This window comes from Astyanax mexicanus, chromosome 14 (assembly GCF_023375975.1).
Source record: "Astyanax mexicanus isolate ESR-SI-001 chromosome 14, AstMex3_surface, whole genome shotgun sequence".
Classification (NCBI taxonomy): Eukaryota; Metazoa; Chordata; class Actinopteri; order Characiformes; family Acestrorhamphidae; genus Astyanax; species Astyanax mexicanus.
Window position 1 is genome coordinate 33645114 of NC_064421.1, and position 26746 is coordinate 33671859.

At 43.6% G+C, this 26746-nt stretch overlaps 1 protein-coding gene across 8 annotated transcripts in view; it reads left to right on the plus strand.

The window, feature by feature from the left end:
- The window catches only part of ltbp1 (latent transforming growth factor beta binding protein 1), a 244512-nt gene that overhangs the window by 70311 nt on the left and 147455 nt on the right, over positions 1 to 26746 (plus strand). For 7 of the 8 annotated variants that reach the window (XM_049464179.1, XM_049464180.1, XM_049464184.1 and 4 more), the window contains exons 4-5: positions 8604 to 8758; positions 18585 to 18752. In XM_049464179.1, coding sequence (XP_049320136.1) covers positions 8604 to 8758; positions 18585 to 18752 — 323 coding nt within the window. The remainder of the gene's footprint in view (positions 1 to 8603; positions 8759 to 18584; positions 18753 to 26746) is intronic. The other variant, XM_049464181.1, reaches the window with a different exon arrangement.

Sequence of the window (26746 nt, forward strand, 5' to 3'; positions counted from 1 at the left end):
ACAATGCATAGTAATGGCATTCCATCTCAGAGCAGCGTGGAATTCATGTCAAAATGAAATGTAATCACTGTCTATTCAGAACCCACTACCGAAATTGGGGTGGGGCTGAGAAATCAGTCAGTAAAACTTAATAAGGGGAAGCATCTCTGGTCAAAAATGAACCAAACACGGGGACTCTGAGGGGTTCAGCAGACCAAAAGATCAGGAGATTTCCAGTTTGAATCCAGCTCATGTAGCTTGATATCAGCTGCTGGATCCCTAAGAGAGAACACAATTGGCCTTGCTCTCTCAAATGGCACTCTCTCCCCACATCACTCCAAAGGGTGATGTCGATCAGCACAAGGCATCTGTGAGCTGATGTATCGAAACCAAGTTGCTGCTTTTTCCTCTGAGTGCGCTGGCAACTCAGCAATGTTCAGAATTCATTCAAGGATTTTCACTTTTGGCACTTTTTCTTCCAACAGGTCAACTGCAGACCAAAACAACTTCACCAAGACCTTTGAGAAGAGGGAATGTTGACCTTTTCCCATACGAGCTCTAAAGCAATTAAACTCTGAAGCAGTGAGAACATGATATGACCCTGATCTGATCAAAACAATTGAGCTAAACAACTAACTAAGTAATGTAGTTTATCCTGGTACACTGCCTAGATAACAAATGCTATCTCTACTGAAATATCGTCGCTGTCCTATGAAAAACACTTATCTCCATTTTTGTCGATTTTCAGTTAAGTACATAATTTGAACAGACAAACTGTCTTTTACACTGTGTCAAAATTTCTTGATGAACGGACCAATAGAAACTCTTCAAAATTACCTGAAATAAACTGTTTTTACATTGACTTCCATTGAAAGTTTACAAGGTTTTTTCCCTCTCCTGTAAAGTTGCTGTTTTGGAGATAAGTGTTTTTCATTGGACAGCGACGATATGCACTAGTCCAGAACAACCTTTTTGTTGTATTTACTTTATTGTTCTCATCCCAGACAGCTCAGAAAGAACAATCTTCCATGGTTTGTAGTGATGCATTTCGATAAGTTAGATAAGTTATTTTTCCCTGTGTGAAAACAAATCAAACCTAAATGGAAAATGCTTCAAACTCCTTAACTGATTTAAGCCAAAGCACTCAAACTGTGGATGTGAAAACACTCAATTATTTAAATTAGCAAAATAACTATGTCTGATAAGACCTGAAAATAAGAATTAAGAAGTAAGATATGGCAGTTTAGGGTAACTGTGAAGGTTAATATAAAATCTAGAGACTAAAAACAATAATAAGGACTGCTTGTATGCTGGAAAAAGAAGCAAAGAAAAAAAATTAACAAAAACTTGTCAACAAGGTTATTTAGTATTTCACTGTGCAGTGTTTTAAAGTGACAGTTTTGCATTATAAAATAATAAAAAATAATTATAAAAAGCATCACATCTTGTAATTAAGTAAATGAAAAAAATAAAATAAAATGTAATTAAGTATTATAATTTTAGTGTTATAATGTAAAGCAACCAGAACACTGAATACAAACTTTTACGTAGTTCTACTGACTGAAAAAATAACCAGTCACCAGGCTAATTTGCTAAACATGAGCTGGTAGTCCAGTGGTAAGAAATGTGTGCCTTCAACTGAAAGATTCAAATCCCATGGCTGACTGGGTACTTAACCTCCCGCTGCCGCAGGCAGAGCTGCTCTACTGACGACACTGTGCTGCTTCCAGACTGAGCATCAGCAAAATGCTCCAGTCTGTGAAATGCACAGTTAATGGGCATGCATATTCAAATAAAGGTTGGGACAGTATGAAAAATGCAAAAAAAGTGACAAGCTGGCCAGACAAACGACAGACACTCGCAGATACCAATTACACAATTTATTACCAAGGGGCTAGACTTACAGGAGTAGTAAGGGACAGGCAGGGTCAGCAAATATAAACATCATACCAGAGCGTAGTCAGGCAAAAAAGGTCATACACGGTAAATTCAGCAATTCAGGAAAAAGAGTGGTCAAAAATACAAAAATGGTTGGCAACGGAAATGAACATTGGAGAAGGCAAGGCAAAAATCAAGAGTCAAAAACAAAAACGAGTCAGTAACAAAAAGCAATAAACAAAGAAAAGGCATTGTAGAAGAGCTAAATAAGTAGATTATTAATATTCCACAGAGAACAGAGCAAACTGAGTATTCATATTAGTAAGGACAGGTGGAACCAATTAGTAACTGGGGGAGCGAAAACGCTGTAGTGTCACATGATCAGCCGAGTCAGGGAAGTCCAGAGTGAGTGCATGCTAGGAGGTGGAGTCTTTGTTGAGTGGTTCAGAGTTTAGAGCAGACAGACTAACAGTGTCAGGACTGACAAAATGCAAAGTTTTACACTGTTTATTTGATTGCAGACAGAATGAACTTGTTAAACATAAAGATACAGTATTTTATGTGTTTATGTGTATTTTTGTGTTAATTTCAGCACTGAAACACACTTTCCAAAAAAGTTGGGACAGAGGCAGTTTAGGGTTAGTACTCAAAAAAATAATGATTTGATTTTAAACAGGTGATGTCAACAGGTGAATAAAATCACAATTTGGCACGAAAGCAGTATCCACAAATGACTGAATATCAAAGATGCCCACTCTGCCCACTTAAAACTGTTCAAAATACATATATAAAACTTATGAGGGCCCTGTCCAGAAGCAGTGTTGACTTCTCTGGAGCAGTGGAAAATCCGGACTGTTATCAGTGACAAAAGTCTGTCATGATATAAGGTTGTTGTACGCTTGTGTAATGAAAGCATTAATTCAAAAAAGTGGACTACCATACATTTTGCAACAGGACAATGCAAATCCAAATTAAGCGTTGTAAGAAACAATGGCAACATTACAAAATGGTCATGCTTTATTGTTTTAATGCAGGAATGGATGTACAGTATAATAATACCCATTTTTTGCACTTTAAGGTGCACCAGCTTATAAGGCGCACTATCAATAAATGTCAATAAATGCACTGGGTTATAAGGCGCATTGTGCAACATTAGTAAGGAGCAGGGGTGTCTGCAGGTCACTGAGGCTGGGTGCAGCAGCATTAGCATTGGCAGCTAACCACAGGCTAGCAGCAGGCTATAGGCCCATAGTACTCATATCTAATTGGCGCTTAGTGCGGTTAGCAGCTAATGCTAATACTGCTCCAGCCTTGGTGCTGGAGAACTAAACTGAAACTCCTGTATAAGGCTGTGCTCCTTACAACCTGACTGGTAAAAAAAAAATCTTACAAAAGGCGCACGGGATTATAATATCTACCATATTAAAATATGGTAGATAAAGAAAGGGTTTTTTTGAATACTATCCCAACTTTCCCTGCCTTGGGATTGTATGTAAAGTGTGATACCCTTATTGTTATGTTTCTGATATAAAGGTATTGTATTTCATGTTAGGGTGCTGTACAGCTTAGTGTATGTGTGTATTTAGTTATTGTTTGAAACCAGAGGACTCCAGGATGATGCAAATCATAAAAAATATGTGGTGGCTCCCATTTCCTATTTCCCATGAGAAACAAACAGGATGCTTTTTATAAACAGAAAACAGCTATTATTAGAAAAGCAAACATTGCATTTAGCCCCAGAAGTTAAGTTCAGTGTTGTTACAGCAGTATTTAGCTGCTGTTATTATGTATGGCATTGGAAATACCCCAGGAAGACTAGAATACAAGGTTGTGACTGTGTTGGTGTATTTGTGTATGCAGTAGCTCAGCTCTATATTTGTCTGTGTGTGTGGATAGCAACACTGTGTGCTGGGAGCGATTAAACACTTGCCCTGCACAAATTAGTTTAGGCCTCCATCTCTGCTGTATGTGTGTGTGTGTATGAGTGTGTGTGTGTTTGTGTGACAAGGAGACAAACAAGACGGTGGGCATATTTGTGTCTCTTGTCACCATTAATAATTCCAAAAAGTTCTGCTCTGGCTCTACTATGAGTTGTTGGCGTGTTTAATGCCAGCCTGGGCTGGCACCGCCCGTGCCTGGCATAGAGTAAGATACTGAAGACGGCTGGCTTTCGGCACTGTTTACGTCTCTGGAGAGAGAAGGAGGGTGGAGAAAGACGAGGAGAGAGAGAGAGAGTAAAAAATTGTGAGAGAGAGAGAGATGGGCCCTGGTTTCTTTTGTTTAAGTGCATTACATCAGGACAGGAACAGTGGAGAAATTAGATCACCTGCAGGCATTTGTTATGTGAGAGATGGAAAGTGAGAGAAAGAGAGAGAGAGAGAGAGAGAGAGAGATAGAGTAAATGGTTTCTCAGTTTACTGTTTTACATTTAGAAATCTTTCTGTTTTCTGGTCCCACTCTATTGCACACGGCTATTACGAGTTTGCTATTGCACCGTTTGGTCTAACAAATGCACCCCCTCTTTTTGTCACATTTGCTCTTTGCATCTCCCATATTGTGACTTCCTTCTCACCCCCTGCTCTGCACTTTGCCCTGGGTGAATGGGCAGTGATTATTAGCCCTTGTTATGCAGATCCTGTCCTCTGTGGCCTTATTGAATTCTTCACATGACCGCCCCCCACCAGCGACCTCCCCATTATCTAAATAGCCTTATAAAGAGTAAATGAAGTGTTGCACATGCTTTCTTTGCGAACTGTGTTTTTTTGTGTATCGCTTGATCACCAAGCTGTTAAAGAATTCTTAACGTCTAATGGCCAATAATTACACCCCATTACGTGCAAACGCGTAACCTGAGATGAGGGGAAATGGGTGAATTCTGAGCATGCCTCGCAGCCACTCTGAGCAATAGTGTTTCATTTAGGCCTGGTCTTGAGTAAAAAGTGTGTGTAGTTTCTAAGGCATAATCAAGTGGCAAGGATTGCGTTTCGAAGAGGTATGGGCTGCAATCAATTATGCAGCTATCTGCCATCAGTATCACGTTGCAAATAACAGTACACCATTAGCAACAAGGCCTGATTTGATACTTACAGGGTGTCCGCAGGTTCTATTGCCTGTCCTTACTAATGGTCCTGTGCACCTATTTTAACACTTTTAGATCCATGTTGTGTTCCAGAGGCACCAATATATAGTATGCATTGTTCTTGTCCTAAAAGCAACTGTAAATGTTACCTGAATTCACTATATATCCATATATTTACAAATGCTCTTTTTAAGAAATACTTTCAGTTACGATTTAGCAAATTGCATGCATTATGGACTCCGATGTACAAACACTCACACAAAGCTTTTCTAGTCTTTGTAGGGAAGTACTGCAAATAGAATAAGACTCTCTGAAGAAGACAAACATTAACTTATTTGCCTATATTCCTAATGCCAAGCCAGGGCTAGAGTGGTATATACCCCAACTTAAGCATTGAGCTGTGTAGCAGTGGAAGAACTGTATTTTCTGGAATTATTGCCCTCTGTGCAGTACTTTTGAAATGGCCTGGAGAGTTTTTGGATGAGGTGGCATAGTGGTCACCCAACATCCTGGCCTTATTAATGCTCTTGTCACTAGATGGTATTAAATCTTTGAAGCAATGCTCCAAAATCTAGAAAAGTAGAAACCGTTAAACCAACAAAAAAGCAGGACAGACTTTTTAATACCTTGGATTTTGGAAAAACCAACAAACTACCTGGTGTCCCAATGCTTTTGTCCATGTAGTGTATATACCTGGACACACACTCTGTTCAAAGAAACACCAACCTTGCAGGTCTAGATCCAACAGTTCAATCAGAAGTAGTTGGTAGTCATCCTTTAAACCTTTGCCACTGTTGGTTTCTAACCACAGAACCACGGTACATTGACATGCCAGATGTCAACCTTACCTCATCATTAAATGACTTACTGCAGTTCCATGAATTTTGGCATGTAAGTGTAAACAGTCAATAGAGGTCTTGAGGTTAGAAACTGAGCAATAATCGATAGAGTTTAGAGCAGCCAATACAGTATATTGAATAGCAGGAGATGGACTACAATTAACCATTGCACACAGGAAATTTGTTGCATGCCCAGGCACAGTTTCTTCCCAAAACATGTGTGGTCGCTCCTCTGATCAGTTGAAGAGGTGGGCCAGGGCATGGTTAACTTAGACTTGGCCTGAGCGCGAACTTGAAGTGTGAGCGCGAACCGTGCCCGAGCACTAAACAGGATGATGTTAGTGATGACACGTTCCTGTAAACAAACGTGGCAGTGTTGCACTGAATTCAGCAGCCGCTCCCTATGTATGTAACTTTGACTGAAATAACTGTAATTTTTGGTGCCTTTTTCTAAGTAGTTTAAGGCCGATTATCTCCGAGATATGAGAGAGGGTGCTTTTTATTGCGGGGGTGCTGAATTCAGCACAACACTGGCAAGCCCACTGACAAGTGAGGTAAGTGTGCTCCGGCACGGATTGTTTAAACGCAGTATGAGTGCAGGCCAGCAGAGGAGTGGGGAGGAGGCAGAACTGTGCTCCAGCACACTGATCCAACCAAACCGTGCCTCGTGTGAGTACACCCTTAGACCTTAAATCTAATAAAATGAACCAGCAGACTTTCCCCTCTTTCCCCTTGTTTAGTTGCAATTCCACAGTACATTTCCATTCATTTATATTTACAACTCTGTGAGCTGTATAGCTGTCTTCCCAAGAAGTTGAGCTATCAGCTAGCCACATCTGTGAGGAAGGAAAGCAATTGGCCATGCTCCGACTGCAATGGTTTTACTTTACTGATGTGTGTATATATATACATGCAGTTTATACACTAGCCAGTGTTTGTACCAGATTTTCCTAGGAAACATTCTGAACAGTGTCCCACAGGCAGACCAAACAGAGCATAACCAAGGGTCTGGTGGCATGGCATTACAGGCACTTTAACGTAGACATAACAAATACTTTCAGTCATTTTCAAAGGAATCTTCTAGCATTGTTTTGAAGCACATTCTATAGTAAGTAACTCATCCTAAGTTGTGTGCTGTGGGTTCTGTCAGTACATGTGGCTCTGCTTTGCTCTGAGTTTGTATATGTCTTAACCTTTGATGAAGAACCTTTGGTATGTGGCAGCAAACCTTCCGGGTCTTTGTTATAATGTCTTTAAAAAAGAAGAAAACAGAACATAGGTTTATTGATGTGGTCCAGCATGAAAGAAAAAAATATCATGGAACAGCAGTCAAGTGACCTTTAACCAAATGTGTCTGGTACAACAAGTGATGGTGTGAGGGGTGGTAACATATTGTTACACTACTACAATAAAACCCAATGTATGAGAATGACCTTGACGTGTTGTTTGTTTTAGTGGCTGGTAGTGCTGGGGGGTTAATTTGGTTTAATTTGGTTAATTCCAGTTATTGATTTAATGTGATGTTTTAACATCCTGCATGGCAAAGATAAGGATTGCACTGGTGACAGGGTTTTAGTCAGTCAGTGGCGCACATGTGTGTGCCTGCCAAAATAGCGGCACAGCAGAAATTTACCTGAACACACCTCACTTTGAGACCACCACACCCATCAGTGTAGATTTATTCCTAAACTCTGACACTTTTTAAACGGCCATGCACAAGTCGTGAAAATAGAGGGTTGGCAGGGTGTAAGATAGCAACAAGCATCACAGTGCACCTTGTGCAGGGTGTACAGTAAGGCCCATAGTCTGTAATTTTACACTTGGACACAATGGACCTATGGTAGGTAGAGTTTACATTTATTTGTGTATGCGTCAGTATCTTTTGCTGAGACACGCAAAAGCACAGCACTGTTAATATATCAACGCGCCAAAGTCAGAGCGCATCTGCCTCTTAAAGGGAATGGCAACTTGCACACTGATTGGTTTATTTCATGTTACCCCCAAAACACACTCATGATTAATTAAGAGAATTAGTATGTGTTTGTAGCATGTTTTGAGCCATGCAAGGTGTATTTTTTGCGCCCTCACAATACCAAAGACACACCCAAAATCAAGCTGCATGCAACTGACCGGTGAGCTATAGTTCCCTAAATAGGGCCGTTTATGATTAGTTTACAAATTGACAGATTACAAATTTACCCTATCAATGTAGAATCAGTCTTAAAAAGGTGCTTATTGCATTGCTCAGTGGGCCTACATGGAATTATGCTATGCCTATGAGGAGAAGCTTGGGTGAGTTTGATTGGTTTGATGGGAGACAATTCCTTTAATCTTGCCGAAAGCAAAGTTGTTCAGAGTTCACTTCTATGGAAATGGAGTGCTTGGGTTATCTCTCTTTACTTTGATCACGGCATTTCCCATTTTGTTTTGACTACATGTGAGCATACATGCTTCATGCTTTCATTCTTTCCATGTACTGTCTGTAGAAGCTGGATTCATCTTGTAGTTTGAAAACCAGCCAGGCTTTCCCTCCATGTTCTCACAACAGTGGTTTCATTTCTCCCGTGCATGCAGCCTGTATTAACATGGTAATGTGTTCATGCCTGTGCGCTTTTCACCACAAAGCCTCAGGGTGGCAATTAATCACAGAGAAAGGTGTGTAGATGTGTAAATGTGCGTAAATGAATATGCATTTCCTTATGGAGGTAGAGCATTAGCCCACGTCAAATAAAACAGAGAGACAGACAGACAAAGTGGGGCAGGAGGTAAGAGATTGATGATGAGTGGTTGTTTGTTTGGCTAATTTTTTATTTTCTTGTCTCCCGCAGTGTACAACCTCCTGTATCCATGACCATGCACCAAAGCAAGAGCCAAAAGTTTGTGATTAAGCCAAAGTATTACCACACACACACACAGGTGCATGGAGTTGGACAGACGCCTGAACGTAGCATTCCGCTGACCGTTGGACACCATCCTCTTACAGGTTAGTACAGTTTTTCCAATTCTTCGGTTAGTGTTCTGATTCTCATTGTAATGGGCTGAGTGGTGTACTCTTAAGAGGGGTAGTCGGTTAGTGTTGTGACTCTCATTGTACTGGGCTGAGTGGTGCACTCTCAAGAAGGATAACCGGTTAGTGTTCTGATTCTCATTGTACTGGGCTGAGTGGTGTACACTTTTAAGAAGGATATCTGGTTAGTGTTCTGATTCTCGTTGTACTGGCATACCTTGGCATATGTACTGTTGTTCAGTGCTCAGGTTTGCTAATCTGCTGCTCTTGGGTCTTGAGCAAATCCCTTAACTCTCTCTGCTCTAGTATTGCTTAGCATGATTAACACTGCTGTCAAACACAGATTTTCTAAGCTGAGATATGCAAAAATAAGTATTTCATTCAGTATTGCACAATTATAAAACAATAAAAATGAATTTTTAGACCACTCTCACACTTTTACTTTAATTCATGCTGAATGTAAATCATTGCTATCCGATGAAAAACATGCTTAATTTTTGTTTCACTATTTTCTCCAAAAGCCTGTAGCTTGTAGCAATAAAAAACACTCTTGACTTCCATTTAAAGTCACCGTTGTTAAGGATATATTTTTTTTTTATCTTGGACAGCAATGAAACCGTAGCTTGTGCTGTAACAAATAGTAGAGGCATCCAAACATACTTATCAGAGTTTCCAATCCATCAAGATTAAAATCGACCAATAGTCGTGGTGGTACTGAAATGAGATGTGTTCAGGTAAATTTCTGGGGTATTGCAGAATAGCAGAACCAAAAATATAATAAAATAAAAGCAAATCAAAGCTAATTTCAGCTCCCTATCACAGAGGAATTAAGGAATGGACAATAATAATTAATTTTTGCACCACTTCCCCTCTTTCTGAAGACATACAATGCCCTAAAGTTGACTAGTTATCCAGCAGCTAGGTTACTGAACTTTAGCTCTTACACTGCTCCACTGCTCGGCAGGGTATCGGATACTTGAAGGGTTGTCCGAGTTCTTAGGGGGAGGGTTTCACCCCTTCCTCTTTGGAACAAAGTTACACTTGAAAAGAAGGGGGAAGACCAAGGGGTGAAATGGGCAGCTTTTAGACAGATGCTGATAAAGGTTTGAAGCTTTTTAGTAACTGGCAGCACAGTCCAGCTTGTGTTGAACGGTCTGACCTTGGTGCAGAGAGTGAGTTCCTTAAAGTCCCAGATGTTCTTTATCTGCAGGAAGGCTGATCCTGATAGAGGATAGAAACTCTTCATTCTGCAGCCACAAAAAAAGCCTGCATATATATTAGGACAAGCTATAAACATGACAGAATTTACAAGTGAAAATATATTTTACAAGTGAGACATCTGGTGTTGTGCTGCTAGGGTGGCTTTGAGTTGGGCTGCGAGCGGATTGGTTCAGCAGCAGCTCGGAGGGAAAGAACAGGGCCTTCTGCCGAGTGCCGCCGAACATGAATTATTAGCCTCGTTTTCTAAAGACAATTACAGATAAAGGCAGAGAGAGAGAGAAGGTGCTGGAAAAATAGACAGATGAATAAAAAGTGTGTGACTGTGTGTGCGTGAGTGCGATGTGAGGGGAATAAGAAAACCTGTGCCTTCATGGCTTTGCAGGAGAGAGAAAGATAATTAAATGTTAGTGCGTAGCGATAAACCACCATACAGTAAAGTCCTCCTTTATAGCCAGGACGAGGTGAGAGGCTGAAGATGGCTGTGAGGAGATTACTTGTGTGATGTGATAGTATCTCCTTTATCTCCTAGAAAAGCTTTAAAATTTCTGAAGTATTGCTATCTTGGCCAGATGTTCATTGCTATGTTGCCCAACATGTGTACACCCCTGCTTGTTAGGCAAACATGGACAAGCAGCAGTGCACAAACCCATAGTGTGTGCCAGTTGCCAGCTAAGCAAACTTTTACCATCAGCAACATTTTATATTTTCTCTATATATTGTATGGTTTGGTGATGTAAAAGTTAATTTTACGTTGAATAACTAAAAGAGCTTTCAATAAGCTTGCGTAGAGTAAATGTCTATTTGAAGTAATAATTTAAAAATGCCATTACCAGTTCGGATAACCACCTCTAGCCCTCCAAAACTATCATGCATGTTTCACCTCTGGCATTGTCACAGTTTAGCCTTTGTTTGTCTTCTGTTTCTCCCTCGTTTGGTCTCTTGTGCTCCTGCCCCTCTGTTTTCCTGTCAGTGTTCACAGCCATGTGCTATTGTTGTTGTTAGTATTTGTCTCCACCCTAGCTCCGCCCCAGCCCTGCCCTGTAGCATCAGTGTTCTCACCTGTGTCCTGTTTGTAACCCCGCCCCCTCGTCTTCCTAGCCCAGGTGTTTCTCACTCTCCTCCCGTATATAAGCCCCTCTGTTTGTACATGCTGTGTCGAGTCTTTTGTCTTTTGTCTCCTGGTATCCTTGCTGTCCGTTCATATCCTTGTTGTATCCTAGTCTTAGTTTAGTAGTCTGTGTTTCGTAGTTTGACATTATCCTGGCCTTGTTGTTTTGCGTTTCCCGTGTTTTGTTTGCTTTGATTTATCTTGTTTGTTTAAATAAATATATTATTTGCACTTACGTCCATCCCTCCTCCTCCATCCCTCCGTCTTCGGTAACATAAGACTCGACCTAAATATGGACGTAGCGAAGAGGAATGCCACGAGGAAGGCGGACCTGGCGTATCTCCGGTTCCTCGCGGAGCTAATTCGGGGGGATGAACCGCTCCCGGCGCCTCTCCGTGGGGTGGAGAGTGTCGGCCCAGCTCCAGCTAAGCTAACTAGCATGTTAGCTCCACCGCACTCTCCAGCCCGACCGACTTCCAGCACTCCAGCTCGGCCGGCTTCAAGCTCTCCAGCGCGGCCGGCATCCAGCTCTCCAGCGCGGCCGACTTTCAGCACTCCAGCTCGGCAGCCTTCCAGCTCTCAAGCCCGGCCGCCTTCCAGCTCTCAAGCCCGGCCGACTCCCAGCTCTCAAGCTCGGCCGGATCCCAGCTGTACAGCCCGGCTGGATTCCGGGTTTTCGACTCCTGCTCCGGAAGCAAGCTCCGGTCCGGTGTTTTCAGCCACGCCCACTGCTGAGTCTGCGGCTCCTGTCCGGATCTTGGCGGCAGCCGCACTCTCAGCTCCCGCTGAAGCGGCTTCTTCGCCAGCAGGACCCACCGCCTCTGGATCAGCGCTGCCCGCGGCTCCCGCCGCCTCTGAATCAGCGCTGCCTGCGGCTCCGGCCGCCTTTGACTTTGTACCCGCGGTGCCTGCCGCGCTCACGCCAGCAGGACCCACCGCCTCTGTTTCAGCGCTGCTCGCGGCTCCGGCCGCCTCTGGATCAGCGCTGCTCGCGGCTCCGGCCGCCTCTGACCCAGTTCCCGCGGCCCCGGCCGCCTCTGACCCAGTTCCCGCGGCCCCGGCCGCCTCTGACCCAGTTCCCGCGGCCCCGGCCGCCTCTGACCCAGTTCCCGCGGCCCCGGCCGCCTTTGACCCAGTTCCCGCGGCCCCGGCCGCCTCTGACTCTGTGCCCGCTGTTACCCCAGTTCAGGTGCATGGGGGTCCAGCCTCTGCTCCTGTGCCTACTCCCAGGTCACGAGCTCCTAGACCCGCCGCGCCTGCTCAAGCTGCACCCGCCGCGCCTGCTCAAGCTGCACCCGCCGCGCCTGCTCAAGCTGCACCCGCCGCGCCTGCTCAAGCTGCACCCGCCGCGCCTGCTCAAGCTGCACCCGCCGCGCCTGCTCAAGCTGCACCCGCCGCGCCTGCTCAAGCTGCACCCGCCGCGCCTGCTCAAGCTGCACCCGCCGCGCCTGCTCAAGCTGCACCCGCCGCGCCTGCTCAAGCTGCACCCGCCGCGCCTGCTCAAGCTGCACCCGCCGCGCCTGCTCAAGCTGCACCCGCCGCGCCAGCTCCAGCACCTGCTGCCACAGCTCCAGCACCAGCAGCTCCCGCTGCTACAGCCTCAGCTCCAGCACCAGCAGCTCCCGCTGCTACAGCCTCAGCTCCAGCACCAGCAGCTCCCGCTGCTACAGCCTCAGCTCCAGCACCAGCAGCTCCCGCTGCTACAGCCTCAGCTCCAGCACCAGCAGCTCCCGCTGCTACAGCCTCAGCTCCAGCACCAGCAGCTCCCGCTGCTACAGCCTCAGCTCCAGCACCAGCAGCTCCCGCTGCTACAGCCTCAGCTCCAGCACCAGCAGCTCCCGCTGCTACAGCCTCAGCTCCAGCACCAGCAGCTCCCGCTGCTACAGCCTCAGCTCCTGTGTCTGCAGTGCCTGCCGCTCATGTGGTACCCACTGCCTCTGACCCTGTGCCCGCGGCTCCGGCCGCCTCTGACCCTGTGCCCGCGGCTCCGGCCGCCTCTGACCCTGTGCCCGCGGCTCCGGCCGCCTCTGACCCTGTGCCCGCGGCTCCGGCCGCCTCTGACCCTGTGCCCGCGGCTCCGGCCGTCTCTGACCCTGTGCCCGCGGCTCCGGCCGCCTCTGACCCTGTGCCCACTCCCAGAACTTTGTATACCCCCAGGCCTGCCCCAAGGCCCCCTGTCTTTGCCCCCAGAACTGTGCCCAGGCTGGCTCCTTGGACTTCCGTACAGACTTTCGCCAGTCCTGGGCACCCACCAATGTTTGTTCCCGTGTCTCTCCCTGTCCTGGTCCCGGTGTCTGTGTTTGTTCCCATTCCTGTCCCCGGTGGTTTTCCTGTTCCCGTCCCTGTCACTGTGTTTGTGTCCGTCCCTGTCCAGGTATTTGTTCCAGTTCCCCGGTCCGGTTTTGTCCAGCCCCCTGTCCAGTCTCAGCCCCGTGTCCAGCCTCCTGTCCAGCCCTGTGTCCTGTCCCCTGTCCAGTCTCGGTCTCCGTTCCCTGTCCAGTCTCCGTCTCCTGTTCGGTCCCCTGTCCAGTCTCTGTTTCCGTCCACAGTCCAGTCCCTACCCTCTGTCCAGTCTAAGCCCCTAGCCCAGTCTATGTTCTCCTCCACAGTCCAGTCTCTGTCCCAGTCTAATGTCCAGTCCTCTGTCCAGTCTCCGTTCGTGTCCCCTGTCCAGTCCCTGTTCCCTCTCTCTCGGCGCCTCTGGTAGTGGCGCCGTTGAGGGGGGGTAATGTCACAGTTTAGCCTTTGTTTGTCTTCTGTTTCTCCCTCGTTTGGTCTCTTGTGCTCCTGCCCCTCTGTTTTCCTGTCAGTGTTCACAGCCATGTGCTATTGTTGTTGTTAGTATTTGTCTCCACCCTAGCTCCGCCCCAGCCCTGCCCTGTAGCATCAGTGTTCTCACCTGTGTCCTGTTTGTAACCCCGCCCCCTCGTCTTCCTAGCCCAGGTGTTTCTCACTCTCCTCCCGTATATAAGCCCCTCTGTTTGTACATGCTGTGTCGAGTCTTTTGTCTTTTGTCTCCTGGTATCCTTGCTGTCCGTTCATATCCTTGTTGTATCCTAGTCTTAGTTTAGTAGTCTGTGTTTCGTAGTTTGACATTATCCTGGCCTTGTTGTTTTGCGTTTCCCGTGTTTTGTTTGCTTTGATTTATCTTGTTTGTTTAAATAAATATATTATTTGCACTTACGTCCATCCCTCCTCCTCCATCCCTCCGTCTTCGGTAACAGGCATCTTTAGAGAAGTGCTGGACATGTCCAAGTAGCTGCACTGTTAAAATAGCAATACATCAAAGTCATTGCAGACCTGACCCTTTTCCGATTGGCTTAAGCCTTACTACAAACCTAAGATTGGTAAATATAAGCACTACAATTTCTTGCAGTTTTTTCCAAAAGCTGATATGTATAATATGCTAATAGTTGATAAATACTGCATGCAGCACCGCATAGGCTGTGAAAATCCAAGTAACCCCTTGAACAGAGATGTTGGATGTTTAAATTAGCAACATGATTGTGACATTAGACCTTCTGTAGAGATCATGCTCTTTTAGAGTGTAAGCAACAAAATCTATTGTTACTTTTTGAACCCTGCTTCTATTAAACAGAGCTACATTAAATATGCGCAGTTAATTGGAGCTCAAGTTATGCAAGTACTTGGCAACTAAAAGGTTGCAGTGGAAAAGGGTCATGTGACTTTCCAAAACAAGCAAAGCTGATTAAAAATGACCTTTCCTGTGTTTTTTTCTAAACTAGCTCGAAAACATATGTTTTGCATATTATGCAAATTAGCCTAACATTTAGTATGGCAGACATGTTTGGTCCTTGGATTTGTCCTTTTCTATTTAGTATATGGGGAAGACTGCATGCTCCATCCCTTCCACCCATGAGACTCTATTCTAGAGTCATAACTAGGGGTGTTGACTTGGAATGAGAATCACCCGAAACGATAATATCGTAATACATTTCCGTGATACTGTGGTTCTGCAATGTGGTTCTCTATGATACTTTAAAACATCTGTGTAACTGCATAAGATAAAACCAAATACCAAAAATCAGGTTATACATAGCTTGCCAAAAAGAGTGTTCAAAATGCAAAAACAGGTCAGTAACAAAGTAGCAAAACAACAATAAAATCGCAGGTTAAAAAAGCTAGGGTATTAGGGTTTAAATACTCAAATACAAGGGGGAAACAGGAAGTGGCAATCAGAAAAGTCAGGTGAGCCAGAACACCGAAGCGTCACGTGATCCGGCATGTCCAGGAGGCACACAGGTGCATTCTGGGAAATGCAGTGTTTAGAGCGAGAACTAGATAAAGAACAAGACATTAGAAGCTTTTCAAGCCTCTGAAATGGAAAAGTGGGATTAGTATCACCAAAGGCATCTGATAAGTATAAATAGTATTGATACGCTTCTTTGGCATTGGCATAGGACGCATAAGCAATAGAGAGTATTGGACCCATTCTACCAGCAGCCATGCAAAACATGATACTACCTTCCCCATGCTTTATAGAGATGTTCTTTTTTTCTACACTTGCTTGTGTTGCTTGTCCATGGTTTTGATTGATGATTCCCTTTGGCAGGTTCTGTATGTAAAGAGATTCAATCTTAGTTAAACTGTTTTGAAAACTGCATTAAAACAGTAATTTAATTTATCATATAAATCATATAAATCTTCCCATGACGTTTGCCATGTTTTTGTAACGTTTGCCATGTCTTTGTAACTGTTGAAACTGTAATGTAATGAACGTGTGTGTGTGTGTGGGAGGGGGGTATTTATGACTTACGGGGACACAATTCCTGACTACATACCAACTTTATGAGGACACTTGGATTACAAGGACAATTTTGTGTGTCACCGTAAATCCTGCATGTTAAAGCCCATTTTTCAGCAACCCTCAGCAGGCCAGTCATGTATATGTGTGTGTATCTGTATCTGTCTGTGTGTGTGTGTGTGTGTGTGAAGAAAACCTATTCGTTTGGCTGTGCTGATAGCTCTGTATGGACGCTCCCTGTGCATCTGTAAGCATCTGTAAGCATCTGTGATTGATGTCTGTGTTATGTCTGCTTAGGTCTCCACAGCCAGCACACAGTCCACACTGAAAAAGGGGGGAAAGGCAAAAAGTGAAGTAGTGTGTTGGGGCGTGAATGAAAAGGAAGAATTGAATAAGTGAAGGAGTAAAAGATGAGTAACGTACTAAGAGTGTAGGAGTAATGAGTGGGTAAGGGGATGACACAAGTAAATGGCATGAGTGAGGAAGGTAGAAGTGAGGGTAAGTGAATGAATGGTGGAGGGACAGTTAAGGGAATGAGTGAGAAAGGGGTGAATTAGAAAGTGGTTGAATGAATAACTGAAAAAATGAGTGAGTGAGTAATTGAATGTCTGAGGCAACGAGTGAGTGAGTACTCTATTTTTGCACTATAAGGCACACTTAAAATACTTACTCTAAAATCAGGTTATAAGGAGCAGTTAAGCCACTCCACTAAAGTACAGCATTATAAAGTTTCAGTTTGGTTCTCCAGCACAGGGGCTGGAGAAGAATTAGCATTAGCCGCTAAGCGCTATTTCTTTCGCCATTCAGAAGTGAGTATTATCGGCCTGTAGCCTGCTGCTGACCCTGGCTAGCACTTATGGAGCAGCATTAGCTGCTAATCGCACTAAGCGCTAGCTCTTTCGCTTTTCAGTGGTAAGTTCCTTGGACTGTAATCTGCGTGTTTACTGTGTTAAAAGAAGCTGCATGAGATGAACCGCTACCTAATATCACCTTGGCTTACCAGAACACTCAGGGATACTCAGTGTAGTCCTGTCGGGTGGCATTCACTAGCGCTATCCGCGGCTAGTGCTAGTGGATAGCTGCTAATGCTAATACTGCTGTACCCAGCCTTAGTGAAAATCTAGAAATGAAAGCTTACTGTAAACAAACAGAAGCTCTTTACTCAAGCTTAGCTTTTTTCTTAACATAGTTATCCCCCACAACCATCCAACTGTCACACCTTAGCCCATGTCTGTCTTGTTTTTCCCTCATTTGGTCTCTTGTGCTCCTGCCCTCTGTTTTCCTGTCATGTTTCCCAGCCATGTGCTACTGTTGTGTTTTTGTCCTGTCTCTGCCCTAGCCCCACCCTGTCATCAGTTATTTGTAACCCCGCCCCCTCGTAACAGATCCTCAGGTGTTTCCAGTTTCCTGTTCCCTCCTCATGTATATAAGCCGCTTTGTTTCAAGTCTTCCATGTCTAGTCTTTTGTTTGCTAGGTGTACCATGCTGCTTGTTGTTAGATTCCTGTTTTCTTGAGTTTTGTTTTCCTTGTCTAGTTTTCATAGGTCAGTTGTCCTAGTATTGTTTTCCCTGTTAGTTATCCCTGTATTTGTTTTGCGTTTCGGTTTGTTTTCGGTTTGTTTTCAGTATAGCTTTTGTTTATCATGTTTGTTTGTTAGTTTATTAGTTTGTTTATTTTAATAAATATATTTCTGCACTTACGTCCATCCCTCTCATTTGTGACACCAACGGCAAGACCTGCTGAATTAGAAGAAAAAACATGGCAACACTCCTGTTCATTGATAGTGCGCCTTATAATCTGAAAAAATATGCAACGTCTGAGGAAATGACTAAGTGAGTGGATATATGAGTTTACTACATCATTCCTTCTGTGTTCCTTCATAGTCTGGATGACTTCAGTATTCGTCTATTATGAAGGAAAGATCAAGAAATACATTGAATGAGAAGGTGTGTCTAAATCTTTTGACTGGTACTGTATGTGCTTGAATACTTGCTCTCTTTGTCACAGCAGAAGTAAACAGAAGCAAATCAATAAAACATTTTCCAGATTGTTCTTTTATTGCTGTTCCCGAGCAAAACCACTTAACCAGACCTGAACAGAAATCATATCGCACTTATGATCTGAAAGTTGTAGGAACAAACTTTTAAGAAGAACTTGAAGACAGGAAAAGTTGCACACAAGCTGAGGCAAATCTGACTTCTGCATGACGAACTGGAGAACATCCCAGAGTTCTGTTTACTGAGCGTTCTCTCTCTCTCTCTCTCTCTCTCTCTCTCTTTCTCTCATCTCTCACTCCTCCTCTCTTAACCTTTGAGGAAGAGAGAGACGGACGAGTGAATAAAAAAGAAAGTCAGACAGACGAAGTGAAGAGAGACGTCCACAGGATCGCTGGAAGACCAAAACTTTTTTTTTTTTGCTTTTGCTTTTCTGCTTACCTCCTGCTCCACCCCTGCCCACCCACTCCTACTGCTGCTACTGCTGTTTCGTCAGCTAGTGTGTGTGTGTGTGTGTCTGGGTCTGTGTGAACGTCTGTGTGTGTGTGTGTGTTTGTGTGTGTGTGTGTGTATGTGTGTGTGTGAGTGAGAGCACGAGAAAGACAGACGGGAGAAAAGTGCTGCTGTTGCTGCGAGTTGAGAGTGCATGAGAGCCATGCTAACCCACTACTGTCTCCTCTCTCTCCTCCTGCCCCTGCTGTGCCCCCGGTCAGCAGGTAACCACACCGGCCGGATCAAGGTGGTCTTCACGCCCACTATCTGCAAGGTGACCTGCATGAGCGGCCGCTGCCAGAATACCTGCGAGAAGGGCAACACCACCACCATCATCAGCGAGAATGGACGCGCTACAGACACGCTCACCGCCCCCAACTTCAGAGTAGGTGAGTGACGCCAGCCTCCTGCAGTGCAATGTGGGATATATGGGGGGCCCACTCGTTGTTCGGCTCGTCTCGTCTTGTCTCAGGATGCTGCAGTAGGTCCCAGTCTATGTTCGCTTGGTGTAGTACTGTTGGTGGAGAGCCAACTGGCCCCAGGCCTGTTTTGTTCCACCGAGCCCTAGGCTGTGTCTTAATTAGCGTCAACGTTGGGTTCTGTTTGCGGTCAGGAGGGTCGGCCGACTGTCTGTCAGCTCGGCTTTAGCTGTGGAAACATTCAACACAAGCACTTATTCTTCACAAGCAAGGAAAATCGAGGGCACGTCAGAAAACAGTTGAAACAGTACCAGGAATTCATTCAATATGTTCTATATTGAATCTGAGATCTTAATCCTAATCACCACTTCATTTCTTAGTTAAACAGTTTTTTAAACAACTTTTGTTGTTTTGTTTCTGTAGCTTTAGATTATATAGTATATTCAGTAAATGAGATTTTTAAAAAATCTACTAATAAATGTCCTCCCATGAGTTTGTAATGACTTCCTATGAGTTTATCAGTCACTACCTGTGTTAGTCGCTAAAGTACCTTTAAAACGGATAAACTAGTGAGTGGATGATTAAGTTTACTACATGATTCCTTACTACAGGTGTTCCTCTATAGTCTGGATGACTTCAGTATTTATCTTTAATATAGGAAATATATACAAATACATTAAATGAGAAGATGTGTGTAAACAATTGACTGGTACTATAAATGCTTGAATACTTGCTCTCTTTTCGTGGCAAAGGAAGCATTTTCCAGATCGAGACTTGAAACACTACCAGGACTTAATTTACCAGAAATTAATTTAGGCTAATCTGTTCTATATTAAATATGGGATCTTAGTCTTAATCAAAACCTTTTTTCTTAGTTAAACAGTTTTTTAAACAACTTTTGTTGTTTTGTTACTGTAGCTTAAGATTATATAGTATATTCAGTAAATGAGCTAAAAAAATCTACTAATAAAAATGTTCTCATTGGTTGGCTTGCATACAAAAAAGCAGTTACCCCGAACAAGTGGAGCTAAACTGCTCATGACTGCTCTTTTAAATTCTTTGTAATGACTTCCCATGAGTTTATCAGTCACCACCTGTGTTAGTCGCATAGTGCCTTTGAAACTGATACCTAGGTAAAAAAGGAACATTTCTATTGTCTGCCTTAACTGTGAATAGGCAAGGCAAAAAAATGCATGTTTAATTGCACGGGGAATATAGAGTACCAGTCAAAAGTTTGGACTCACCTTCTCAATCAAGGTTTAAATTAGTTTTTTAAATTTATTTTAAGTCTTATAACCAAAATACTCTGTGAAGCTTTTATTTGGGCTCGTATCTTGGTTGCTGTTAACTTGCAGGTTCTGAGGCTCGTAACTCTGATAAACTTATCCTGTGCAACAGAGGTAACTCTTGCTCTTCCTGTCCTAGGGTGGTCCTGATAAGAGCCAGGTTCATCATTATTATAATGTCTTTGATGCTCTTTGCAACTGCACTTAATGATGCTTACTTCAGACTGACTTTTCTTTACATATCTGTAAATTAAGTTATATAGATTTATGTAATCAGTTATGTAAAGTTTGTCCATTTGTCAATATATGACAAAAAAGTAACAAACTGTCTGGGTGACTGTTGGGTGCTTGAGAGCGATGGGTTTAGAGAATCTGGGCTTTTCAGGCTGAAGTATTTTCGAGAGTTCTGCTCCTCGATGAAAGAATGTGCTTAGATTCTGTGGTTATGACTCAGCGGTGTGTCGTTCGTGCTGACTCGCGGTGTCCGGACTCCCTCCGGTCCAGCTCTCGCCTCCACACGCTCCACACTCGCTGGCTTTCGCCTTCGGTTTCAGGCCAGCCAGGCCCTAATGGACGTCTGCTGGTGTTATTTAGGCAATTACTGTCAGAGCCACAGCTGCTGGGTGACACAAAGTAGCTGCTACAGAGCCTGATGGATAGGTGCGTACTAGCAGAGTTGTTTTCTGCTCGACTGTCACAGCCAGTGGCCTGAAGACGGCTGGCTTAACCCGCCGTCCCGGCTGTGGTGTTGATCAGTAAATATTGATTTATTTAAGGACTGCTTGTTTCAGTCGATGCCGCATTAGTAGTTGAGAGCTGCTGGCAGACAGTGCAGCGGAGTGTGGTAGAGCAGGAATCTGAGCGATGGTGTCGTGTGTCATAGCTTATAGTACATTCGCTCTGTTTGTCTGAACGAGGCGGGCATGGTGAATATGTGTGGAGAGTTAATAGGGGTTATGGAATAGGGGAGGTTCTGGTTAATAGATGATGCAGAGCCCCTGGTCCCCCCCATCTTTCATCCACTGAGTTGTCCATTGTTTGTCCAGGACTGTAAGTGCTGCATTTGCCAACACCCCAAGTTATACAGAGTATAATTCAACAATTGGCCCAAGCCACCCATGCCAACACCCCGGCTGCTAAGTATAATATAAAAAATAAATCATCCTGTGCTGCTTTGCCAAGTTTCTGGTTGCAGGATATAAAAACCACATTTGGCGCAATCTAAATCCAATGGAAGGCTCTTCCAAAGTAAAAGACCCTACCTTTTCAGGGTAATGCAGCCTCAGTGGTAATGTTCAGAGTGATTTTTTTTTAATACTGATCTGTCTTCTCTCCAAATTCTCTAAAAAAACAGCACCACAAAAATGGAGGAAAATCAAAGACTCAAAATTTCAAAATTCCAATAGGCCAAACCTTCTGTGCCAGAGACTGTAAAAAAGACGGACGTCGTGTCACTGTTCCCACTCATTTAATGGAAATAAAGCCAAAATCTTCCGCCATGTTGGTGATCCTGAAACCCGAGTCTGCGCAGTAGAGACTAGAGGAGGGAGAAAGACTGTGGAGAGAAAGCCTACTCATTTAAATAACCCCGCCCCTGTGGGCTGCCTCCACAGAGCTATACACAGTCTATGGTTTCACTTATACAGTCATTGGTCCCACCCTGGCTAGGTGTAACCCAGTCCTTTTACAATAACCACACCTTTTTAAATAGAGGTGAATAATGTTTTAAAAAAAACTAATTCTGTGGAATATAAAATTTGACAATATAAGCAGAGGTTACACTAGCTGCTGCATTTAAATAAAGGAGAATTACAGTATATGGGAAAAAAACGTGATTGAAAGTTGTCTGTTTTGCCATTGAAACCTATGGGAATGGGTGGAGTTACACAGCTTTCTGCAACCGAACAGCAGGGGGCGCCCGACCTGTGGTGGCTTCACTTTTGAGAGACGATGCTCCATCCAGCTATACACAGTCTATGGTGCCAGATGGAATGATGAGTTAACTGAGACTCAGCATCAGTCATGCGGCAGTGGGCTGAATGTAATGTAAGGAATGATTGCATTATGACCTGTAAACAGTGCTGGGACATGGCTGGTTTAAAGTTGTATTATTAAAAGTGACAAGTATTTCAGATTTTGCGGTGGAGGCGTCGCTACCGGTAGCCTAGCCTATATTGCACTTTGGCTTTGACTCCGGCTTCCCTAGTGCCTCATGAAAGTTGTGCTATCACTTTATCACGCAGCAGTCCAGCCTTGCTGATCCAATCCGTTGATAGGATCCGCTGGTCTATTATTTCTCGCTGCTTTTCATCCAGGCCTTCTTCTCATGAGATGAGTATTATCAGTGTGCAGCCTGCTGCTTACCCCGGCTATCACTGCTGGAGCAGCATTAGCACTAGCTGCTAGCTCGTTCAATATGGGGAAAAAAAAAAATATATATATATATATCGCACAGTGACTTGGATAAGTAACTTTAATCTGATTGCCAAATTAGACATAGCAACGCGCTAGATTACTTGTTACTGAAAAATATGGTCAGATTAACACGTTCCTGTAATGCATAACTGACATCGCTATCGCTAATCACAGTATTTCTATGTCTGTAGTTCAATTCTAGTCTAGAACTGCGTGTCACTACGTTACAGCTTTTCATCATTTTTAATATGCGCTGACATCTGAATTACATCACCACTGAACTCAGACATTCTTGGCACAGTTAGCGCCCTGTGCAGTCCACTGCGCTAACCTGTGCTTTTCTGTCTCTCGGACTTACCGGCTCTCGAATATTTGTGTGCTGCCAAGGAGAAAACTGAAATAACATTCATTCATATGATAATGGTTCATGTGGTCATGTGGAGATCTGGCCACGTCGGCTAAGAAACGTCAGTGAAGTATTTGGGAGGTGAATCAAGAATTTTATCATATGACTGGGGGACTGGGCCTCCCTTTACAAGGGGAAATACAGCAATGAAGGCTTTGTTGAGAGAAGAGGAGACTCAGGAGATACCCTGAAGTACCCTGGATTCATGGAGTATCTCCAACTCAATGTATCATCCTATTAATGTCTAATAACACCAGCTATTCTTTGCATTAAGGATTTTATGACCATTGGAACAATATAAAATAAAAAGTTGCACGTTGTTTGGTTTTATTCTGGTCAAAACAGACTCTGGTTTGTTGTCACCCTTGGTGTGGTTCTTTTGGACAGGCGTGAGGCATCACTTTACTTGGATGGTTCATTATAGATGGCTCATAGATGCTCACCTGACCTTAAACTAACATTCTATTGAATATCCATCAAATGCAACTGAACTTTCAGGTGAATGTTGACTCGCTGTTAACCTGCTGCTAACCTCGGCTAGCACTGCTTGAGCAGAATTAGCATTAGCCACTAACCATGCTAAGTGCTAGCTCTTTCACCATTCAGAGAAGAGTACATTGAACTGTAGTCTGTGTGTTTACCGCGTTTAAACAAGCTACGTAGGACGAACTGTTAATATCGTTAATATCGCCCTGGCTTACCAGAACTCTTATGTGCCCTCAGTGTAGCGCTGTTGGGCAGCATTGATCGCTAACCACGGCTTGCGCTAGCAGTTAGCTGCTAATCCTAATGCTGCTGCACCCAACCTTAGTGGAAATCTGGAAATCTTAAGTTTACTGTAAATAAACTGAAGTGCTTTACTCAACCAAATGAACAGTTTTTAGGAGAGAAATCTGTAGATTAACATCCAGTGCTCATTTGACAGAATGGCAGTTTTTTTACTTAGCTTAGCTTTACAGGTCTCCCCACCCAGCGGTGAGATCTGCTGAATTAGAAGGAAAACATGGCGACACCCCTGTTCCTTACTAGTGTCCACTGTGGCTTATGTATAAAAATAGAACAGAAAATAGAGGCTTATTGATAGTTTCGCCTTATAGTGCAAAAAATACAGTACTTAACTAAATAAGCAAAACTTTTGCAAAGACCAAAATGTTATGATGAAACTGGCACTCATTAGTACCTCGCCAGTAAAGGAAGAGCAACCTCAGTTACCTCAGTTGCACAGGATAAGTTAATCAGAGTTACCAGCACCTCAGATAAGATCTTTTTTTTTTTTTTACTACATTCCTTATGTATTAATCTGAATGACTTCAGTGTTCATTTACAACGTAGGGAAAATGATACAAAATATGAAAACAATGTATGAGAGGAGATCTGTGTTTTGAATGGTGCTGTATATCGTCGCCGTCCCATGTAAAACACTTATCTCCAAAACAGCAACTTTACAGGATAGAGAAAAAGAACCTTGTAAACTTTCAATGGAAATCAATGTAAAAAAAGTTTATTTCAGGTAATTTGGAAGAGTTTCTATTGGTCCGTTCAATAAGAAATTTTGGCACAGTGTAAGGGACAGTTTGTCTGTTCAAATTACGTAGTGAACTAAAAATCGTCAAAAATGGAGATAAGTGTTTTTCATCGGACAGCGGCGATATATTCCGTAATTCATGCTTTTTGTTACTAATCTCACATTAAATAAGTATAATCTGCTATTATATATTTATTCCTATAACTTCTGCTCCAAAGCTTTCTCTTGGTCATTGAGAGGTGCACAGTGAGAGGTGTGAATAGTGAGAGGTGTGTAGTATAGTGCAGTGTAGTGAAGTGTATATATGTTGATTATCATCTCCACACTCCTGCTTTTGAACCTGTCTGTGCATGTCAGTGTAATAGCAGCTGGTGAGGGCAGAGCTCTCTGTGATTCAGTTTCAGGAGGAGTTAGGAGATCCTGCAGTTGTTCTTCGGGATTGCAGGAGCTTCGTCCGTACACTGGCTGGCTTTTGTGTTGATCGTGTGTGATCGTGGCATTATGATTACAGAGCAGTTAGCGGCTAATAATGGCCTTTTGTGTTTAGCTGTTGTTGAAGCATGAAAGTGCTTTGCTTTAGCCTTTTGCCCTCCCTGCTACCGCTTTCCCAGCATCTCAGCGGTGTTTCGGTTCACCTCAGGTTGTGTGTCTGTGGGTTAGCAGTAGCGAGAGGCTAAAAAGACGGTCTGTAAAAAAGTAGAAAGAGTTGCATGTCCACATGAGTGTGTTTATGAGTGTTATTAACACTGTATTCAGCATGAAATAAGGGCTGTTGGCTGTACCTGCAGGGACAAGCACTCAATCCCCCAATACACACACATTTACACACACACTCACACACACACACACACACACAAATCTCTGTCTGGAAATCTCCGCTAGGAACATTCTTTCATCACCCTCTCAGCCCTCTTCCAACAATGCTCTATAATTACGGTCTGGCTTGGTGTCAAGTTATTACCTGGAAACCTCCCTTAGGGGCATTATTTCAGTGCTGCTCCAGTGATCTGTCAACGGGCGTCAAGTATTCTGTCCACATCAGGCCTTATTTACTGCCCTGCTCTTTTGCTGCGAGTGCTGCAAATTGTGGACAAAATACATTTTAATGTGTTTATTTAGACTTGTAGTTTGGATCCCTTTATTCAGATCAAAGCAGAAAATATTGCACCACTGTCAAAAGCTTGGACACATCTAAATCAATCAGTAGATTAATAGTAAATCAACCAAACTATTCGATCAGCACAAGGCATCTGTGAGCTGATGTATCGGAATAGAGTCGCTGCGCTTTCCTCCGAGCGCACTGTGATGCTACTCGGCATAGCAGCATCAGGAGCAGCTCGAAAATTAAAAAAAAAAAACTTATATAGGGTTAGGCATGTTCTAGTCTTTACCCTCCTGGTGTTGGGGCATTACCAAATGATGAGGGGAGTCCTAATCAGTGGGTTGGGTAATAGACAAAATAAAAACGTGTTAAACAAACCAGAATGTTTTATATTTTTGATTTTTCAAAGTAGCCCCTTTTGCTTTTTTTCACATCTTGGCTGCATTTTCTCAGTAAGCTTTATGAGGAAGAGTCACCTGGAATTCAGACATTCAGTTAACAGCTGTGCTGAACTCTTCAAGAGATAATTACTTGAATTTCTTGCCTCTTAATGTGTTTGAGAGCATCAGTTGTGAAGAGGTAGAGTTACAGGTATACAGTGAATATCCCTATTTGAGTAATGTTCTAATCCATATTATGAATGATCTACTGAGGTCTGAGTTTCCCCTTCTGAAGTCTCCATTGCGCCACCAGCCGCTCACAAAAAGGAAAAACTGATCCGGATCCTGTCCTGAGGCTGTACGTGAGACATAAGTACGTAAAGACGTGTGACGTGGCCTGAAGAACTCCTGCAAATAAAAACGACCGACACCCCAGTTTTTAGAATGAATATATTAGGTACCATTAAACATAATATTTTATCCCTCCTCCACTCAACTCTCCACTGTTCCTCAAGTGCAGTCGCAAAGACCATCAAAAACGCTATGATGAAAATGGCTCTCATCAGGACCGCCCCAGGAAAGGAAGAGCAAGAGTTACCTCTGCTGCACAGGATGAGTTTATCATAGTTCCCAGCCTCAGAAACACTCAGAAAAGTTAACAGCACCCTGGATAAGAGCACCTAAATGCTTCACAGAGTTACTACATGATTCCTTATGCAGTGTTCCTTTATAGTCTGGATGACTTCAGTATTCATTGATAATGTAGGAAAAATACTCTATGCTGTCAAGAGCTAGTGCTAACGAGTTAAAGCTAGTAAGCTGACCTACCTGCATAGGGTATGTTTTTTCT